General features: G+C 47.9%; 1 protein-coding gene across 1 annotated transcript; it reads right to left on the bottom strand.

Annotated features, from left to right (window-relative positions):
- Positions 1-1,934: 1,934 nt before the first annotated feature.
- Positions 1,935-16,840, bottom strand: DRD3 (dopamine receptor D3). Its single transcript, XM_051779627.1, has 7 exons — positions 16,748-16,840; positions 14,130-14,421; positions 8,991-9,103; positions 7,635-7,777; positions 6,419-6,615; positions 5,220-5,565; positions 1,935-4,372 (listed from the first exon to the last, which is right to left on the bottom strand). Exons 2-7 carry the CDS (start codon positions 14,409-14,411, stop codon positions 4,176-4,178), a joined length of 1,278 nt encoding a protein of 425 aa, XP_051635587.1. The 5' UTR covers positions 14,412-14,421; positions 16,748-16,840; the 3' UTR covers positions 1,935-4,175.
- Between the last annotated feature and the right edge of the window lie 1,509 nt (positions 16,841-18,349).

Raw genomic sequence — 18,349 nt, 5'->3', positions numbered from 1 at the left:
GCAGGGTCCAGCTGAGTATCTGGCCTGCCCATCTCCTAAGGAGTCTAGGGATGATCGCCTGGGGAAGGAGATTTTCCACAAGGCTTTGCTTTGCCTTTGTTCTAGGCTGACAAATGTGGATTTTAATGTCTGGCTGCAGCCAGGATTGTTGAAACAACATGTTCAACAGCTGCTGGAAGGTACACTGGAGCATATTAGTTGAGCAGTGTCACCTGCAGAGCATTGGGCTGTGCTAGCAGGTGAAACCCACCTCCTCTATAATTTCCTTGCCTTCCCAGTAGTCAGCTTTCTCTTGTGGAAGATGGTTTTTTCTGCCCCATGGGCCTTTGTGCTTTCCTGCTTAAAGACTCCTGCATGACCCAGTGCCTGCTGCTGCCTCTGACAAGGTAGAGTGTTTTATGATTTCTTTTCTGTTTACATTTTTACAATATAAAACTCAACATAGGAGCTGTTGTTTTTAGCTCTGGATGGCTTCAGTTTGGTGCTTGGTACCATTTAAGGTTTTAGTAACTTGGGTAACTGGTGGTTTTGCTGCTAGACCTGAGGTTTAACATGTGCAAGGTGTGGCACACCTATCACAGATGTACCCCTGGGGAGTCCCAGGTGTGTGTGTGGAGAAGCAAGTTGTGGGGATATATGGGCTCAATGGCTCCTTTGTCTCTGCTCCTGCCGCTCAGTCAGAGCCTATAGCTCTGTGGACTGGGACACTCTGCTTGGAGAAGGCAGATGCAGGGGATAAATGGTGTTTTTCAGTCCATTTCTCAGGCGTGCTGTAAATGCGTCTAGACAGGCAGTACTTGGATGGTTGCCTTGTACCTTGTAGGGGGGGCTGCTCTTCCCGGTGGATTTTGCCAGATCTCCTTCATCTCCAAAGGGTCTTAACTCTCCTTAGCTACAGTAGAGATGCTTCCTGGCTATTCTGTCTGCTGGCTCGTTTACAAATAGCATCGAGCACAGGGGACCTGAGGTATCCTGTTCCAGCTGTGTGGTGAAGGTGAGCAGACACTGTAGGACCCCTTGCTACACCTGCACATCTGCCCAGCTGTGCCATCAGAGCAGGTCTCCTGACATTGGGAATTATTTACAGCCTGCGGCTGTCTCTGAGTTCCCTCTTCCTCTTTGCAGGGGAGGAGGTTTCTGCATTCCCCAAAGGCTCTTCTAATGCGATTATCATGAATGAAACCCTGGAGAACGCCTGTGGTTCTCCAGCAGAGCGCAGAGTCACGGCTCACCTCTCCTCTTCCAGCCAGTCGTGGAGCCGGGGGAAACAAAACAGCAAAGAGGAAAATGTTGTAGAAAATTAAGGTTAGGAGGAGGCACTGAGGAAGAGGAAAATGCAGATTGTTCTACTGTAAATAAGGAATGGGGATGTGTGAAACACAGATCTTGGGGGGGTCCTCAGCAGTCCCTCTGGCTTGCTGGACAGGGCAAAGGGGCACCAGCTGGTTGCACCTTTGAATGCTTTGATTCCTTGGACTTTTCTGTGGGGTCACCTATAGCAGCACTTGAGGGAGCAGGAGAGATTGTTTTGTTTTGTAGTTGAGTTTTTTTAATTGTATAAAAGGGGGTTGTGGTGCCTTTTTTTTTTTTTTTTTGGTCCATGGCAGGTTATAGTTCAAGAGGTTGCAGTCAGTTTTGTGATCTGAAACTTCAAATCATAATTATTAAAGGAAGGACCATAATGTTTAGATATAGAACTTTCCCCTTCCTTTATAGCTGTGTGGATACAAAAATACTGCTTAGTTTTCTGCCATACCTCCTGTTCTTACCTCTATTTGGAATCACCTTGGGGATCACTGCTTGAAGAACAGGTTCAAATTCAAGTAAAATCAAACTAAACATGACCCCTGAGGGATGCTAGGCCAGAGCTTGAAATGGACCTACTCATCCTTCAAAAGATCTTTCTTCTCGTTTCCTCCTTTCTGACAACTGTATGTATAAAGCACCTGAAACTGGTCTCTGGTGATCTCTGTCATGAAGCGTCCAAATGAGAATTACTTGAGTGGCAATCTGTCCACGGGTTGATTCATTCAGCTGATACTTCCAACATCCTGTGTGCTGAGCGCCTCCCGTGCTGACCGTCTTTGAGCAGATGGAGTAGCACTACTGCATGCCTGCCTGGCATAGCTGGCAAACTAACTGAACTTATTTTCAGAATTCATCTGCTGGAAGTGCTTACAGCAGCCCTCAATTTCTTTCCTAGTCGCAAGTAATGCGCAAGTAATAATAAAGACCTCTCGTGGGTGTCCAGGTGGATGATAATTTTTTACAAGGAAAGTGTTATGAGGGCTACAGGTGAGAAAAGGCTTATGGAAGGGGGTATGTTCACCACAAAGGTACCAACACTTCCAATAACACTTGTGTTTTATTGGATTAACGCAGTTACAGTGCAGTATGGAGGGCACCTCCCCACACAAATGACACATGCTGTCCACAAGATCCTCCTCCCAAAAGCCAGACAAACCAAAGGAACAGCTAGAGCTCTGCTATGTGCTCCAGAGGCAGAGGACAATGGCTTTGGCTCTATATTAGGAAATAGAGGAAGCCCTTCCCAGATGGAGAAACTGTGGCATTGACACAGGCAGGGACAGCACAGAGTTGTGCCCAAAGCTGTCAAAGGAGCATGGCTAACAGCACAGCTAAGCCTAGTCTTGGGAGTGCGAGCTGAAGCCTTGATCCAGTAGAGCAAGGGGGGAAAATGAGAGAAGTGTGTTGAGGCTGTCTGTCTCACATCAGGTTTGCCTATACAGGGAGAAGAGCATTAAAGTGCCCTGACATGAGACCAGCTTACATGGTATGTCAGGGCTTGTCTGGTGTTTTCATCCAGGAACTACTGGAGATGGCTTTGTAAAATGCTGTTCAGAAAGGAGACCATGGCAGGGCTGTATTTGTCCAGCTCCTGGATGCTGGCATATACAGATGCCGTATGTGATGACAAGAACATTAGCAAGGGGAGCCAGGGAGAGTCCTCGGGCTGATCCCGAGGCACATGTCCTTTCTTACTGGGAGGGATGTTATGATACAGCTCTCCCCTAGGTGTGGGCTGTAATCAGATTTATTTCAGCAGTCAGGTGCTACAAACCCTTAATCTAGCAATGCTCCTGTTGAGGAGAGGAGCACAAGTGAAGATTGGTTCCAAAGAGACCATGAACAAGTTTTGAGATGAGGTGCATGCAACCCATCCCAGCTGAAAAAACAGGTTTGAATCTACTGCAGGCATGACTGGAGCTATGACAGGCCTTGTTCACTTAGTGGCTCAGTAGATCACTGGGGTGTGTGGTAGTTAAGTAGCAGCCAATCTATCTGGTCTTTGGGTCAGGTAGAGAGAGGACAGTGGGATAATGTTGTACTTCTCAGACCATCTGACCTACCAGTGGGATGGCAGCCACCTCTCCATCTTGCAAGGAGCAATAAAATACAAGCTGGCAGCACAAGGGAAGATTTCATTTGCAAATAGGTCGATTTTCTCAAGCACTTTGACCCAGTTTTACATGCAAACCTTTTGACTGAAACAACAGGAAAGTTGTCAATTCTCCATTGATGCTCCTTTTCCAAATTTCCTTGTCCAGATTTTGCTCTTGGCTCCTGATCAAAGGGATCAGGATCCTTATCAAAGAGGTCATGTTCTGCTCTCTTACTAGGACTGCTAGGCATGAGCTGGGTGCCTTTTGCAGGTTGAGGCTCCAGCTGTGGGAGGACAAATGTGTATTTAGCATGTAGGCAACAGAGATGAGAGATGCCATCTGCATTTGGGTCCTGCATACTCTGGCAGCTCCCAGGAGCAGTGCACTGTTGTGGCTGATCTACTGCTGCACACCCAGGTCTGCCTTTCAGCACCACTGTCCCTGCTGAGGGACTCACTGGCTTACTACTTTTTCTTATTCCCCTTCCTCCCTCCCCAGAAATGGGAAGAACTTGTACTCTCTTAAGCAGGAGTGCCGAGGTTGGTGTGGGAATCCAGCCGTGCAGGTGGGGCATATTCCTGCTCTTCACTCTGGTGCAGAAGGTGCCTGGATGTCAAAAATGACCATGTCACACTGTTCACCACTGCTCACAGCCGAGGGGAGCACATCCCTTTCCACTGTGTGTAAAGCAGAGGGAGGGAAGGGCCCTGTGCCTTGTCCTTGGCCCAGGAGTCTGCTCCAAACCCGTGCAGCCCGGTGCCGGCCCTGCAGTCAGCAGCACAGGATCTTGAGGAAGGCTTTGCGGAAGTCAGTGTTGAAGGTTGTGTAGATGATGGGGTTGAGGGCACTGTTGACGTAGCCAAGCCAAGTGCTGGCACTGTAAAGCCTCGGAGGCACATGGCAGGATGGGCAGTGGGCATTGAGGATGTGAATCAAGAAGAAGGGCAGCCAGCAAACTATGAATGTGCCTGGGTTTAGAGAGAGGAAGAAAACAATCATGAGTTCAGGGGAGTAACTACTTGGAAAAAGGCCTGCACTTGTGCCCTCTCCCTCCATCCCCTTACTGTTTCCATGCATGTGTCTGTATTTCACAAACACTGAAGGCAACATTTATTCCTGCCACAGAGGGACTTGGCAAAAGCTTGGGCTCTTGGGACCAGCTTTGTGAGTGGATGGATGGGGCTTCAGAAGTGGCCTGGTGAGAGACAAAAGCAAGTGGCCACCACTTTGAGGAAAAGACTGATGCCTCAGCTGCTTTAATCAGTTACAATTAGGGCTGAGTTATTTCCCTGCTACTACTGAGTTAATGAGGGGAAAGTGAGTCTGGTGACCACAGCAAGTGACTGGGGCACCAGTCTGCTGGCTTCTCTGTCCAGCTGTATGAACTGGTTCCTCTGCAGCTCCTTGCCTCAGTTTCCACTCCTGGAACTGAGCCCAAGAGCTTCTGCATGTATGGAAACTTAGGATTGTTCCAGCTTCATAATTGCAAAATAAAGGAAAAGGAAAAGCAAAAGCAAAGGTGTTGGCTGTTGCTCCCTCTAGCAGAGCTTGTTGGCCACTGATTTAAAACACAAGGCTAACAAAACATGGCAAATAATACACTAACATACTTGGTTTTCAACATCTGGAAGCAGTGCTCTAGATCCCTAGATGTTCCACCACTCTCTCTCCTGAGTTTGTGGAGCAGTGACAGCTGAAGCCCGGGCCTGGCTTGCATTTTTTTAAATCTCAGTACTATATTAGGAGCTTCTGTGCTCCAGGAAGTCCCAAGCCATCACCCTTTGCATGCCACTAGACAGAGTGGCTCTCACTCACCCAGGACAATCGCTAGCATCTGTGTAGCCTTTCTCTCCCGGAGCTGGATCAGTCGGGGCTGCTGCTGTGCCAGCTTCAAAGAGCTGATGGTTTTGCCATTGCTGAGCCTCTGTACCTCCACTCCTGGTTTAGTACACATTCTCCTCTCTTCCTGCCTCCTGTTTTGTGTAGTTCCTGGAGTCTTGGTGAGGGATGCCTCATGGCAGAAGCTCCGGTACCGCTGCAGGCTGAAGACAGTCAGCAACTTCCTTTTGGTAGACATCTCCTGCCCTGTGCATCTGAGTGGGAGACAGGGGGGAAAGGTGCCTTGGCATCCATTTGGCAAAGCTTTTCTCTCCATGTGTTCCTGCAAAAGAGGATGCCACAGAGGAACTGGAAACCATCCAAACTGTTCAATGGGACAAAGGATGATGAAGGAAGTTGTAAGAGTCATCCTTAGCCCCACTTGTCTCTTAGGTTTGCACTATATCCTCTGGACTGACCTGAGGGGTGAACCAGCACTGCCTCCATCCCACCAAGGAGAAACATAAAAGCAGTAAGAGCAGAAACACCTGCTTGCTGACCTTTCATCTGTATTTTTGTGTTGGCCCTGCTCCCCTCAATATCCCCACCCTTTTAATGTAGCTCCACTGTGCGAAAATGGGTAAAAGGAGTGGATATGTGTGACCAGCAATTCCTTTCAAACTGTTGTGCTGGTTCCCATGGTTGCAGATATTTCATCTAGAAAGGTCAGTGGAACAAATGCTCCATGCACCGTGAGCATCTTGACCTCTTAGGTCTGTCAGATGAAGAGGGTTTTCTGTTTTAATAATGTAGGTTAAAGCCTGTGAAGTCCTGAAAATGAAGCTTCATAGAGCAAAAATCAATAAGTGAAGACATTAAAATCAATAAATGAAATTAGCCAGACTTATGCATGGCTGAGAAAGCCCTGCTCTGAAGAAATATTGAAGTAGGCTATGCTCTTTTCTAGCTGCCAGTGCTAGAGGGCAGATACACAAGTAGTATCCTCTTTCTAGAGGGCTGAAATGGATTTAACTGCAGCTTCTGCATCTCAAATATCATGGTGTATGAGCAAGGGATGGGATGAAAACATGTCATGCCCTTATGCTTTCTGTTCTGTGTTTTGACCCTTTGAGGAGAAGAGATGGTGCATTCCCTGTCTTTTTTGACAGCTCCTACTGCGTTCATGTGGATCTTACTTTGTGCGCATGGCACGGTTTGGTGCTGGCGCTGTGGCTGCCCTGCCGGGTGAGGGTTCTCTTCTTTTGCCTTTGTCTTAGCACGAGATAAATCCGGACATAGAGCAGCAGGGTCACCATGAAGGGGAGGTAGAAGGACACCAAAGAGGAGTAGACGATGAAACTAGGGTTGGATATGGAGCAGACACTAGGATCCCCTGGGGAGGAGAAGAGAGAAAGAGAGGAGTGGCTGAGCTGCTTCACTTTAGTACAAGGAAGCTCTGATGGGTTGGCAAAGCGAGTCAAAAGGTGGGACAAAGGCAGTTTAAGGACTGCAGATTATGCTGTGGCTTACCCACTCACCTAACTGATACTTAAAATTAACTGTACATAGGGCCATCTAGCATTATTAGCCAGTATGCATCTGCCTGCTTTTCTGGCCAACAGCTCTGTTATCTTTTCTCATGCCTATTCCCATCCTTTCTCCTAGGATCCTATCTCCTTTTATCTTTTCTCCTATTTCTTTGACAGCTCTGAGCTGTTTAGAAGCAGAGATGTGCCTTCACCCCCACCTGTCTGGACTAGCAGCATTTCCCACTCTCATCCCCTTCTTGCCTCAAGCACTGCAGAGAGGACTTCTGCCCATGGCTCAGTGGGAAGGAAGGTTCTGCTGCTCCTCTGCCTCTAGGGAGAACAGGTTCTAGCCCTGTCTGAGGGAAAGGAAAAAGACCAACCTGTTTCCAAGGTGGAGGCTAAATTGTTTGCTCTCCTCAAGTGATTAATTGAGGAAGCAGACAGCCAGTTGGATGGGAAGGTTTCTCACAAGCAGTGCTAATATGCAACCCTTGCTGTTTAGAGATGTGTCCTGTATCAAATTGTGTGTCTGGACCTGTTGATATCGGCAAGGTGTGTGTTGTATGTGCTGCACGTTTGGAGATTTGCTCTGTGTGCTCAAAGTGATTGTTTAATGGGAATCTGTAGACCTGGACACCTTGATGGGCATTGATTTGGCAGTAGAGCAGGTAGGTCTGCCCTCAGAGCAATAGTCAGTGTCTGTCTGAGCAAACGGCAAATTTATGGACAAGAGCACATGGAGATTTTTCTCACCCTTCATAGTGTGTTTACAGTTCCTTAAAATTTCCTGTAACTTGGCAAGTCTGCAGGACCCCCATTATATGACCTGGCCATACACAGTTTCCAACCCCCCCCGCATGCTGTTGTCCAGGACATCACCTACCTGTAGTATTGAAGCCAAAGAGGAGAGGACATGACACTGCAAACGCCAGCATCCAGACTACCACGATCATGAGAGACACCCTCCTGCAGGAGCTCTGCCCAGTGCTGTACTGGTATTGAACTGGTTTCACCACTGCGGTGTATCTGCAGACCAAACCAGCTCCAGGAAGAGGAGGGGTAAGAATGGAGGGTGGAAAAGGACCAGGTTTTTATGAGGAGAAATGAAAGCAACACAGGGAACATGACGGTGAAAGTGGTGAAGAAAAGGAAGAGGAAAGAACAGAAGATCAGGTGATGGAATCAGCAATTTGCAGAAATGGTAAGTGGGGCATTGCAGGGAGGAATAGAGGAAATCCGAGTTAGTTGGCAGCACTGCAGAAAAACTCTCTGCAGAACTGACAGCATGTGAAGCTACAAGGTTTGGGATACCAGATGGATCTAGAAACCCCAAGAAACCCACAACCCTCAAGCCCCTAAAGTTATACATGCACTGCTGGGAAAGAACACTCTCTGGAGAAACCACAATCTACTAAACTCTTTGTCTCAGCTGCCTTGTCTGGTGTCAGCCTGACTGATAGACAGTGGATTGCACACAGGCAGGTGTCCAGGACCTTCAGCTGCTAGGGTGCCCCAGGGGGTGCAGCTCAGCAAGGCTAGAATTTGGAAGGCCTAGGAGTCTCGCTTTTAGGATAGCCTAGGGGCTGCTCCTTGCAAACAGAGCCAAAATGAAATGGTGATAAAGATGCCCATGAAAGAACACTGGACCAACCCAGCACTGAGAGCTGCCTTGCATTATTACCCTTGAACCACATATTACAAAGATACAGCATGCAGTATTTTTTCCTTCTCCCACTCCTTGGTCCTAACAGCACCACGTGTGCCAAGGTCTTGGCTCCCAACCCTCAGCATTGCTTAAAATAGGCTCAGTTTTAATATGCAGAAAACAAGAGCAAAGCTGAAGATTACAGAGCAATAATCTTCACCTCTCCCTGTGTGTATGGCAGGATTTTCTTTATTAAAACTTCATGAGTGAGATCTCCAGAAGGAGAAACCCTCTTTGAGACTGAATGGGAATTGGATGTTCCTGCCTTCAAAAAGCATAAGGACGTGGTTGACTGCCTACTGGGGATGTCTTGTTGCTTGTGTCTCTCTGCCCTCCAGTGCAGGCCTGTTCTAGCTCATGGTGGGCAGACCCACATTATTAGCAGTAGTGGCAGGAACAGACTTGAAGGGAGGTTTGTGGTCCTGAAGACACCACTGCTGTCTGTGCACACCCCAATTCCTTGTCCTTGCCACACTGGGGTACAGGGTCGACCCCCATATCCAGACTATCCCCCTGGGTGTTGTTGTCTCTCACCTGTCGATGCTGATAGCACAGAGGTTTAAAATGCTGGCTGTGCACATCATTACATCCATGGTGACGAAGATATCACAACAGATACGGCTGAATGTCCAGACTCCTCCGGTCACCTGCACCAGCAATCACAAAACTGTCAGCCTTGTTCTGCACCAAGTCCTGATAAGTTACCTGGAGGAGAGCACCTCCTTACATGTATCTCAACAGCTAGATAAATTCATGTCCACAGTGATGTGCAGAAGGAAACCGAGGCACCCATGTTGTGTTCAATATAACACAGCAGTAGGTCATGGAAAATAAGCCTCACCTTAATTTCACTCCTTTATTTGCTCTTGCAGAGGGTGGCAGGATGAAAAAACAGGAGCTATTCCTTCCCTCAAGGCCCAGCATAATAAATTGATTTAAATTTGATATCACTGCATATATCCCTTGATTAAGGATTATCTGAGAAAATCTAAGGGCTGAAAGTGTCTCTCAGCTGATGGAGTGCTTTCGCAGGCAGTGAGCTGGAAAAGCACTGCAAATTTTATGCATTTATGTATGAAACAGGGACCTGAGACCGAGGCTTCTCTAAAACCTTATTTGGATTCTTATCTCAGTTAAATTTTGATTATTAGATCTGAGTGAGAACTCATAGGCTATTCAGATAAAGGGTCTTGGGTTTGCTACCATGTTGAGCTGTTGTTCTCATTGTTTTGAATTTTTAATCGGAACTGTGAAAGTTGTGAAAACTCAGCTGCAGCCAATCTTTGTGATGGAGAAAAGTGTGTTTTGGACCAGCCATCAAATTCTTGACATTACATTTTTGGTTGAAAATTATATCCTCCAAGTGCCCTGTGGCCCTGTTCTCCTTGGGGCTGGGATGACAGCCTGACTGAGCAAGGTGGTCTGTCTCAGCACCCACTCCTTGTAGGAGATGAACAAGGAGCAGCCTGGCCTCCACCTGCAAACAAACCCTGCACTGTGCTGAGTGGGGAAGGGGGTAGGAGAGAAAGAGGGAGAAAAATCCATGCTCAGGAGAGAGCCTGGATTTTAGCCTGCAACCTCATAGATTCTGCTGTTTCAGCTGGATCCTGGGAAGCTACCAGAAACTGGTACTAGTTCCTAGTACCAGCGCTTACATTTAGACAACATTTGGAATACTGCATCTGGTTTTGAGGCCCCAGTAGAGGAAAAACATTGATAAACAGGAGTGAGTCCAGTGAAGTCCACCAAAACAGTCCTTAGGGGCTGGAGCAGCACTTGTCCTGTGAGGACTAGCTAAGGGAACAGGACTTTTTCAGCCTGGAAAAGAGATGGCTTGGAGGGGCGGGAGGCTAACAGCCCTCTAGTGCCTAGTGGGAGGTTATTGGGAAAGTTGGAGGCAGGTTACTAAGAAGATGCAGCCAGGTTTTTCACAGCAGTGTGTGATGGGAGGACAAGAGGCAACAGGAATGAGCTGGAAGAAAGGGGCAAACTGGTCATGAAGGTAACTTTGCTGACCACAAGGACAGTGAGACAGTGGAGGCAGTTGCTTAGTAAGTCTGTGTAGGATCCGTTCTTGGAGCATTTTAAGACTCACTCAAAAATACCCATCCCAGATCAGGCTGGAGAGGGTGCCACAAGTAGGCTTGGCTTCTAAGGTACTGGATCAACCCTGCAGCAAGTGTTGATGCCTAGACAGGATGCAGGTCCCTGCAGAGAGAAGGATTTGTATAAATACAGAATTCACTCTGTGAGAGTTGTTTAAGAAATAATCCTGAGAAATTTAAATGGCTTTGATAGTAGCAGCATTCCCACACATGGCACAGAAACTTGCTGGCATGAGCTGTGTCTTTAGGGCGTTCTCTGCTGGACCCAGCTGCTACATTTCAGAAGTCAGGTATTGAACCAGGCAGTCCTCCATTAGACCTTCTGACCCTGAATGAAGGCAGGGAGAGAAATGGGAATTGGCTTGCAGAACGAAGAAAGGAACTGTGCTTTCCTCTCCAGTTCTCTGATACTGGTGGGACTCCTTTGTTTACTTCTAAAACAAAGGTAAGTGAAGGAGAAAAAGCCAAACCAAACCCATTGAGCTTTTCTGCACAGTTAGGTGAGCTACAAGACAGGCAAACTGAAGACTGTCCCTCTGAAATTAGGGATTTTAATAGGTAGGTTCAGCTTCCAAAGAAACCCCCTCATTGGTTTTACTTTCGTTTTACTTTAGTCTCAGTGAGATCTGCTTGACCACCTCAAAATATATATTTAAAAAAATAAATGCAGGAAGCCTTTGCAGTAAGGGATGTTTCTGCAGTCTGAGGCAAAAAGCAATGCAGTTTCTATGGGATCTGTGGAGTCTTAAGAATATTTCACCAAGAGTCAGTGACAGATGTTTGCACCAAAGCCAGCTGCTGCTAGACCAGCAGATGTGCAAACACTTAACTGAGGGAGTTTCCAAGGTCTTGAGCACATTAAAATGCTAAACCCAAGAATGTGAACTATTAAAACTGAAGAAGGTGCTGGTGGGAATGGCTCTGAAGTGAGCCCTCTCAGGATGATGCATTCAGATATCACCATCTGCATACTAGACTAGCTTGTGTTAAGAGGATGCTCAACAGATCAAAATGTTTGGGCTTAAAAGCCATCCTGACTTCCACCAGCCATAGCTTCTAAAATGAGGAGTAGCTCTGCTGAAGTCAGTGAAGTCATTAATATTTACCCATGGGGTATGTGAACCCAGAATTTATTTCAGAATTTAACAATGAAGAAGAGCCTTTATATTATAGGCCTAGCTCATAATTTTTAAAATTCTATTTCTGCTCTTCCTTTTATTGCTCTGTTCCACTCATTTTTGTTACAGCAGCTAGAACTTGCTAGTGTGCATTTCTGGTTTTCATGAGCTAGCAGGGTACCTGTTCTTTATCCCTCTGGTGCCTTTTGTCCAGGAATCTCAAAGGACATCCCAGGTATTAATTGAATGAATCCTCACATCTGCCTGGGTGAGGTGGATAGTCAAATATTATTCTCTTACAGCTGACGAGAGCAAACCCCAGAGAGATGAGCTGATACAATCTCTCATTACCGTTCAGTGACTGTGCAGCAGAAGTGGGAACAGTGTCCAGATGAAATCCTGGCTCTGTCAAATGCTAAAGCTCCATATAGACTATTCAGGTCAGGTTCTCACCTCATCTTTCTTGATGACCAGTCTGCTTTATCTACAAAATTGTGGTGTTATTATTTTTACCTTCCCAACTCTATAGGAAGCTTTCCAGTTTATGAATGCACAATGATATTTTTTTAAAAACTTATGCCAATCCATCACTTTCCTGAATTCTTAAAATAAACAAAAGAATCTCTGCAATTCAGATATGAATGATGATGCCACGATGAGGAGCACACAGATGGGAAAGTAGACAACCAAGTTGCATCAGGTGATGACTGGCATGTAAGGAGCAGTGCCTCTAAGCATGCTCACTGAAGGGTTTTGTGTTTAGGAGAGCTTCTTCTTGGGGGTGCTCTTAGCTCCAGCAGCTGTGAAATGGCTGCTCATGGTTTTGCACAGTGGGAGAGATGAAGAGCATGCACGAGGTCAGGACTGCTGACAAGTGGTGAACTGCTGAGCTGCAGTAACTCAGCTGTCTGTCCCCACGCTGACAATAGTCCAGTCCTTGAGCTCAAAGAGCAGTTGTAGGTCTTCCTGCTCAGGTGTGAGAGACACAGATGAGGAGACAGTGTTACTCTCACGCTTTGAACAGACTGGATCTCAGTGACAACCATCTTCTGAAACTTTTTTGCCCTTTGGAGGTAGAACTGGATGTTGCGAGAAGGCTAAGAAGGATGTTCCCAGCCATGCTGCTACATGTCCTCCTGCATTTATACAATGACTGTAAGGCATGATGGTGTCTAATGCCATCAAACTTCAGCTGGTAGGATACCCTAATGCCACTGTCTTAGAAACCTTGGTGAGCTTCAGCAGCTGCGGCAGCCAAAGCATCAGAGATCAGTAAAGAACTGGGGCAGCAGTGTTGGTGTATTAGACCTACCTGTTGACCCCAGAAGACTGGTAGACACATTGCTGAACGGCATTTTTGCGCTAGAAACTTCATTAGGTGGAGATGAGGATTTTGAGGCTATAAAACATTTCTATTGCTGCTTTGTCACAGCCTTCCCAAAAGACTTCTCAGAAAGAGACAGTTCTGGTCTGCATGACTGATAAAATAACATATTTCATGGCCAGAGACAACTCTAAAAAATGGAGTGTAAAGTAGAATGTTCACAAGAGGCATTCATCCACCTTTAGCTTCTCCATAAATAATGGCCAGTTCTGGTTTGGCAAATGTTCAGTAGGTGAATAGATATCGTACATAGTTTTGGGGACTCAATGATTTTTTTTTTTTTTTTGCAATTTCCAGGCTCATAGTGTATTGAAACATGATGCCATTTCTGCTTCATCAGTAGCATCACTGATCCACAAACAGCAGCAAATATTGAAACAACTTTGACACTTTCTGGACTGTTTTTTAAATCTTAGTCTTGCTAGAGTCCTACAGCCCAGTTCTCTATGAGACACTGCACAGCACCAGGACTGGTAGTTTAGGATGTGTATGGGTTCTTTCCCTGTTGTTTGGATGACTCTTATATCAGCTACTTTGATTATCCAAGCTCCACAGATGGAAATTAGTCTTAAATGGGTCTACAAACACAACTAGGGAACAGACCTACTGCTGTGCTCACAAATCGTGACCACAGCACTGCATGGGGGCAGAGGCTGCTCTGCAGATGTGCCTCAGTCTCACCCTGTCCACAGCAAGAGCAAGTGCCAAATCTTTTCTAATGCAAAGCATAATGTGATTTCATTAAAGATTCTAATGCCCTTGAGCTGATAGACTATTCCAGTCTGAAATAGAATTGGACTTTTAATAAAATTGGATTTTTAATAATATTTTTTAGTTGCAATCAAATTGCAGAGTCTAATGGGATGGCTTCCCACACACAGACGCACTTATTCCTTTTTTTTTAATCATTTGATGTAACACACTCAAGCTGTACACATTCTGCAGGCCAGCTCCAGAAGTGCTCCACACAGGTTAGTCTAAATTTCGTCACTGACTTTCTTAGGAACATGATCATGCATGCAGTGGTGTGGTTAAATTCTGCTGATCTTTCCCAAGATGCACTCACCTCTAGGTACACCATCCACGGCATCACCAAAGTAGCCACCAGCAGATCTGCCACTGCCAGGCTCACCACAAGGTAGTTTGTTGTGGTTTGCAAGGTGCGTTCCCTCAGCACAGCTAAGCAAACTAGCACATTCCCAAAGATGATGGCCAAAATCAAGAGGCAGTAGCAGAGGGCATAGTAGGCATGTGAATGTGGCAGGTCAGGCTCTGTAGTGTTGTCTGCCCCACAGGGAATGGGGTTAGTGGTGTTAGGATGACTGCTGGCTCTTGTGAAGACGGCCATGGGGATGCTGCTGCAAAGAGAAAAGAGAGAGGTGACCGAAAAGTCAGAGCTCTACAACAACTGTGGAGAACAGTACCCTCTGTGGGTGGTATATGAGTTTCATACTTCCTTTACGAATGTTACTTCAAGCCAATCATAGAGGATTTTTTTCTGCTCATATATAGGCAGAGCTTTACTTAAAGACTTGCTTGGCCTGTTCTGTTTTTCACTGAATCTAAGCCAAGAGAAGAATGCAAGATTTCACCTCCTGGGTGCACCTGAAATGTGCTTCTTACCAACCAACGCAGCTGTATGGGATGTGGCAACTGTTTTAAGAGGTACCAAAGTCACAGCACAAGTCAGCTGGGCAAGAGTGCAGTCTGAAAGGCAACAGTCTAAAATGCTGAGGAAGATCCAATGCAGTTACCCAAACTAGGGCTTTAGCCACAAGCTTGGACCTTGTATCTTTTTTTCTGGGAAGTATCCTCTCCCTTCCCTCATGAAAAAATGTCTTCAGTAACTTCACACACTTGAGTGCTCGGCATCCCGGCAGAGAGGCTGCACCTGCAATGCTCACATAGCCTCTTGATCCCTAGGTGTCCAACAGCACAATCTCCAGAATTTCTCTTTTCCTGCAGCTTGTTTCTGTCCCAGACCCTGCCTGCCTTGCCAAAGCTTGACTGTCGTTGCTGCTCCCATTTCATGCATACTGTGCTCTGTGTTTTCCATGCCTTGCCAGAAGATGTGCTTCCCGTGCTGAAAAGCAAACTAACTTGAAGTTTGGGATGAAATAATGGAAGGATGCTTGCAGGGTATTCTACGTTTCTTTTTCTTACAATAGATTCAAGATTGTGCTCAGGAACCTACCCTTTCTTGATTTAGGAGAATAAATTTTTCCAGAAATATGAAGGCTGCTGTCCCAAGGTTGTTCTGTGACATTTAATTGCTTGTATCTGATCTTTTTTTCTTTGCTACTGCTCCCGTTGGTGAACTCATCATCACTGTGACAGGTATGAAAGGCAAGGGCAAAACACTGCAATATCAGTGGTATAAATATTACTCTGTTTCACCTCACCCCTTGAACAGCAGCATCTGTGATGCATAGCTGCTACACAGCTACACTCCTGGAAGAGTAGCTGTGCAATAAGTACAAATTGCTCCAGTCCCTTGGGATATACTCATCCTTGAAACTGGTGCCACTCTCCCCTGCTGCTTTTTAGCTGGGAGAGGACAAGGGTTGAATGAGATGGAAAATGAACTTCCCTCTGTCCTGTGGTACCCTCAGGATACCTCTTATGGCATGTGTTTTGTTTGAAAGTGCTTGTGCTCTCGTCTCTCCTTCTCTTTCTTCTGCCTGCCCCTGACAAAGAAGTTAAGCCTTCCACTGGATCACAAGGATCTCTTGTAGCATGAGCTGAGTCCAGGACTGTTTGTTCATAAAACAGTTGAGCTGTAGCCACCCCAAACAGGACTCATTTTGTTGCATCCCTTGCACCGACACAGCTCCTGCTCCCGCTCCCTGTATTGTCAGGGGCCAGGAAAGGCTGGTTCTGTAGCACTGGAAGAAACCCTACATTTAACAACTGACTGATAAGCAAAACCAAAAGAAGGAATAAACAAGACATTATGCATAATATAACCAGAAGGCTTAAGGCACCATATTACACAGTTCGTCCGTGGGTCATCTGTCCTGTCTTCCCCTTACATCCTTGAGCACTATTTCCGACTCTCACCCGGAGGCCAGTCTTCCCTACCAAGCTCCCCAGCCCTGCCCATCCTTGAACTGTCCCCCAACCCTCCAGCCCTGCTCCCTCTGCACCGGGCCAGGGTGCTACCAAACCAGGCAAGTGCCAGCGTACCTGGATACCCGCATACGGGGGTAGCAGGACACCCACCACCCTAGGCAATAGGGTGGCAAGCTGAGACAGGGACAAGAGTCGCAGCCGTGGGGACGCGGAGGGAGAGAGGAAAGGGAGCAAAAGGGATGTTCCTCCCATGGGTCTCTGCCTCGGAGGGGTCCGGGTGTAGGTCCCGGCCCGGATGGCGGGTCCAAGCGCGGGATACAGAGTGCAGGGAAGGGTCTGGTGTTGGAGCGTAGGGTCCAGACGCCTTTGGGTCCGTCTCCAGCTGCGGGTGCCGCTCCGCGCCCGCCGCTCCCGCACCCGCGGGGCAGCGGCAGCGACGCCGCTCCCTGTCCTGCCCCCGAGCCCGGAGTGCCGTGAGCCCGGCGGGGGCGAGGGAGGCTGGAGAAAACCGGGGGGGGAAGTGAGGGGCGAGAGGGAGGCGGAGGGGCTGCAGGAAAGGGGACCTCCGGCACCGGGCGAGAGGGGAGCGGGGAGGCAGCAATCAGGACTTACCCCCGGCCCGTCGGGCCGTGGCACCGCCGCCGCCCAGCGGGGCTCCGTCCCGATCCCGGTCCCGTTGACTCCCGGCCCGACCCGTTCCCTCCTGCCGCCTTCCCGTTGCGGAGCTGCGGGGCGGGACCGGGCTGGCCACCTCCTCCCCGCCCGCCCCCTGCCCCGGGACCCCGCGCTGCCCCCAGAGATTGCCCTTCTCCCAGAGGGACCTGGCGAAACGGGTCCGGGCGAATTTTGGAGCCAGGGTGCGCAGCAGCGGTGTGCTTTGCCGAGGGGCTGGAGGCGAAGCGGGAACTGGGAAGCCGAGGCGCCGGTGCTGCGGCGGAGCGGGGGGAGATGCCTCGCCCAGCGGATAGAAAGTTATCGGTTAAAAAACAGTTAGTTGAAAAAAATGATCAAAGCAGAGATGTTTTGAGAATGGGGAGATAATATATCTATCTATCTTTAAATAAACTGCCTTAAACCTGAGATGAAAGAGTGCAGGTAATCAGAAAGGAGAGTGATGTTGGGAAGTATCCTTCTCCAGGAACCACTGCCAGTAGGGACAACACGCCACATCTTCCATGGCCAGACCATAGCTGCAACCCCTGTCTCTGAGATGTGTCTTCCCCTGAGGTCGGAGATCAAGTCTCTGAGGCACAGTTCTCCTCTGACTGTGGGCACTGGAAGAGCTCTGTGGGGATACAAGTGATCCTGGTGGGCCTTTTCTCTCCGGGGTTGTGCCCACCACCCTCTCTGGTACAGCAAGTGGGGCATGCAGTGGGTTGTCATGAGGGTGCAGGATGCTCGGCTGCAGGGCTGTGCATGCAGGAGTTGTGGTCCCAGGAGGGAGAAGGAAAAGTGCTGTTCCCCTTTATGTACCCACTGGCTAGGGTGGCTACAGGTTAACTTGTAGGTGGGCAAGCAAAAGAGAAGGTACTGTGGAGAGCAGAGTTTATCTTTAAGAATTTACTTATCTTAAGAAGTGTGCCTTGGGACTCTGGCTGCCTGGATTATCTCTGCTGACTGCAGCTATCCAAGCTAACCTCTCTGTGGGTAAGGGTGGTAGGATGGAGGAGTGCTGTGGAGAACACTCATACCCATTAGGTGTGAGGGGTGTGAGAGTGCCATCTTTAGTCTGCCTGGGCATGATGGAAGTACCCATACAGGATTTGATGGGGACTAATCAGCACCAATGCCTTTAACTTTTAACTGTGACCCTAAAGCAAGTCGGTGGATGGCGCTGGATGAGTGCGATGAGTCACTGCCTAGTCCCTACGGGCAACACATTCACACGTGTCCTCGCTGGAAGATATAGCTGCTAGGCTATTGGACCAAATGACCCATGAAGGGCTCTACAGCCCCTTTGTTCCCTTGGGAGCTCCAAAATGGTGTGACATGGACTACACTTACCGTGCTTATATTATATGCATACAGTTAACTTCTGCTGTCATCCGTACTTTGCTGCTCATCTTTGGGGAAATGCATTTGCTAACTGTGCCTGGAGCAGTCAAGGAAGGGGGGAAGCCCTCCTGCCCATGCCCAGAAGAAGGATTTTTAGCTGTGAGCTTGAAAAGGGTCCAACACACCCACACTTGTGTGGTTAAAACCTCAGGGGAAAGC

Source organism: Manacus candei, unplaced genomic scaffold (genome assembly GCF_025592945.1).
Source record: "Manacus candei isolate 608988 ecotype Guabito, Panama unplaced genomic scaffold, ASM2559294v1 h1tg000014l, whole genome shotgun sequence".
Lineage (NCBI taxonomy): Eukaryota > Metazoa > Chordata > Aves > Passeriformes > Pipridae > Manacus > Manacus candei.
The sequence above is the reverse complement of the archived record's forward strand: the minus strand, read 5'-3'. Positions and strand labels throughout refer to the sequence as shown.

What these genes read in the sequence shown, in the direction of transcription:
- DRD3 (XM_051779627.1), bottom strand. Translation starts at nt 14,411, where the DNA reads ATGGCCGTCTTCACAAGAGCCAGCAGTCATCCTAACACCACTAACCCC. An exon ending in CGTGGATGGTGTACCTAGAG is followed by an intron (nt 9,104 to 14,129) that starts GTGAGTGCATCT and finishes TTGCTGGTGCAG; the next exon opens with GTGACCGGAGGAGTCTGGAC. An exon ending in CTTTGGCTTCAATACTACAG is followed by an intron (nt 6,616 to 7,634) that starts GTAGGTGATGTC and finishes TCTCCTCCCCAG; the next exon opens with GGGATCCTAGTGTCTGCTCC.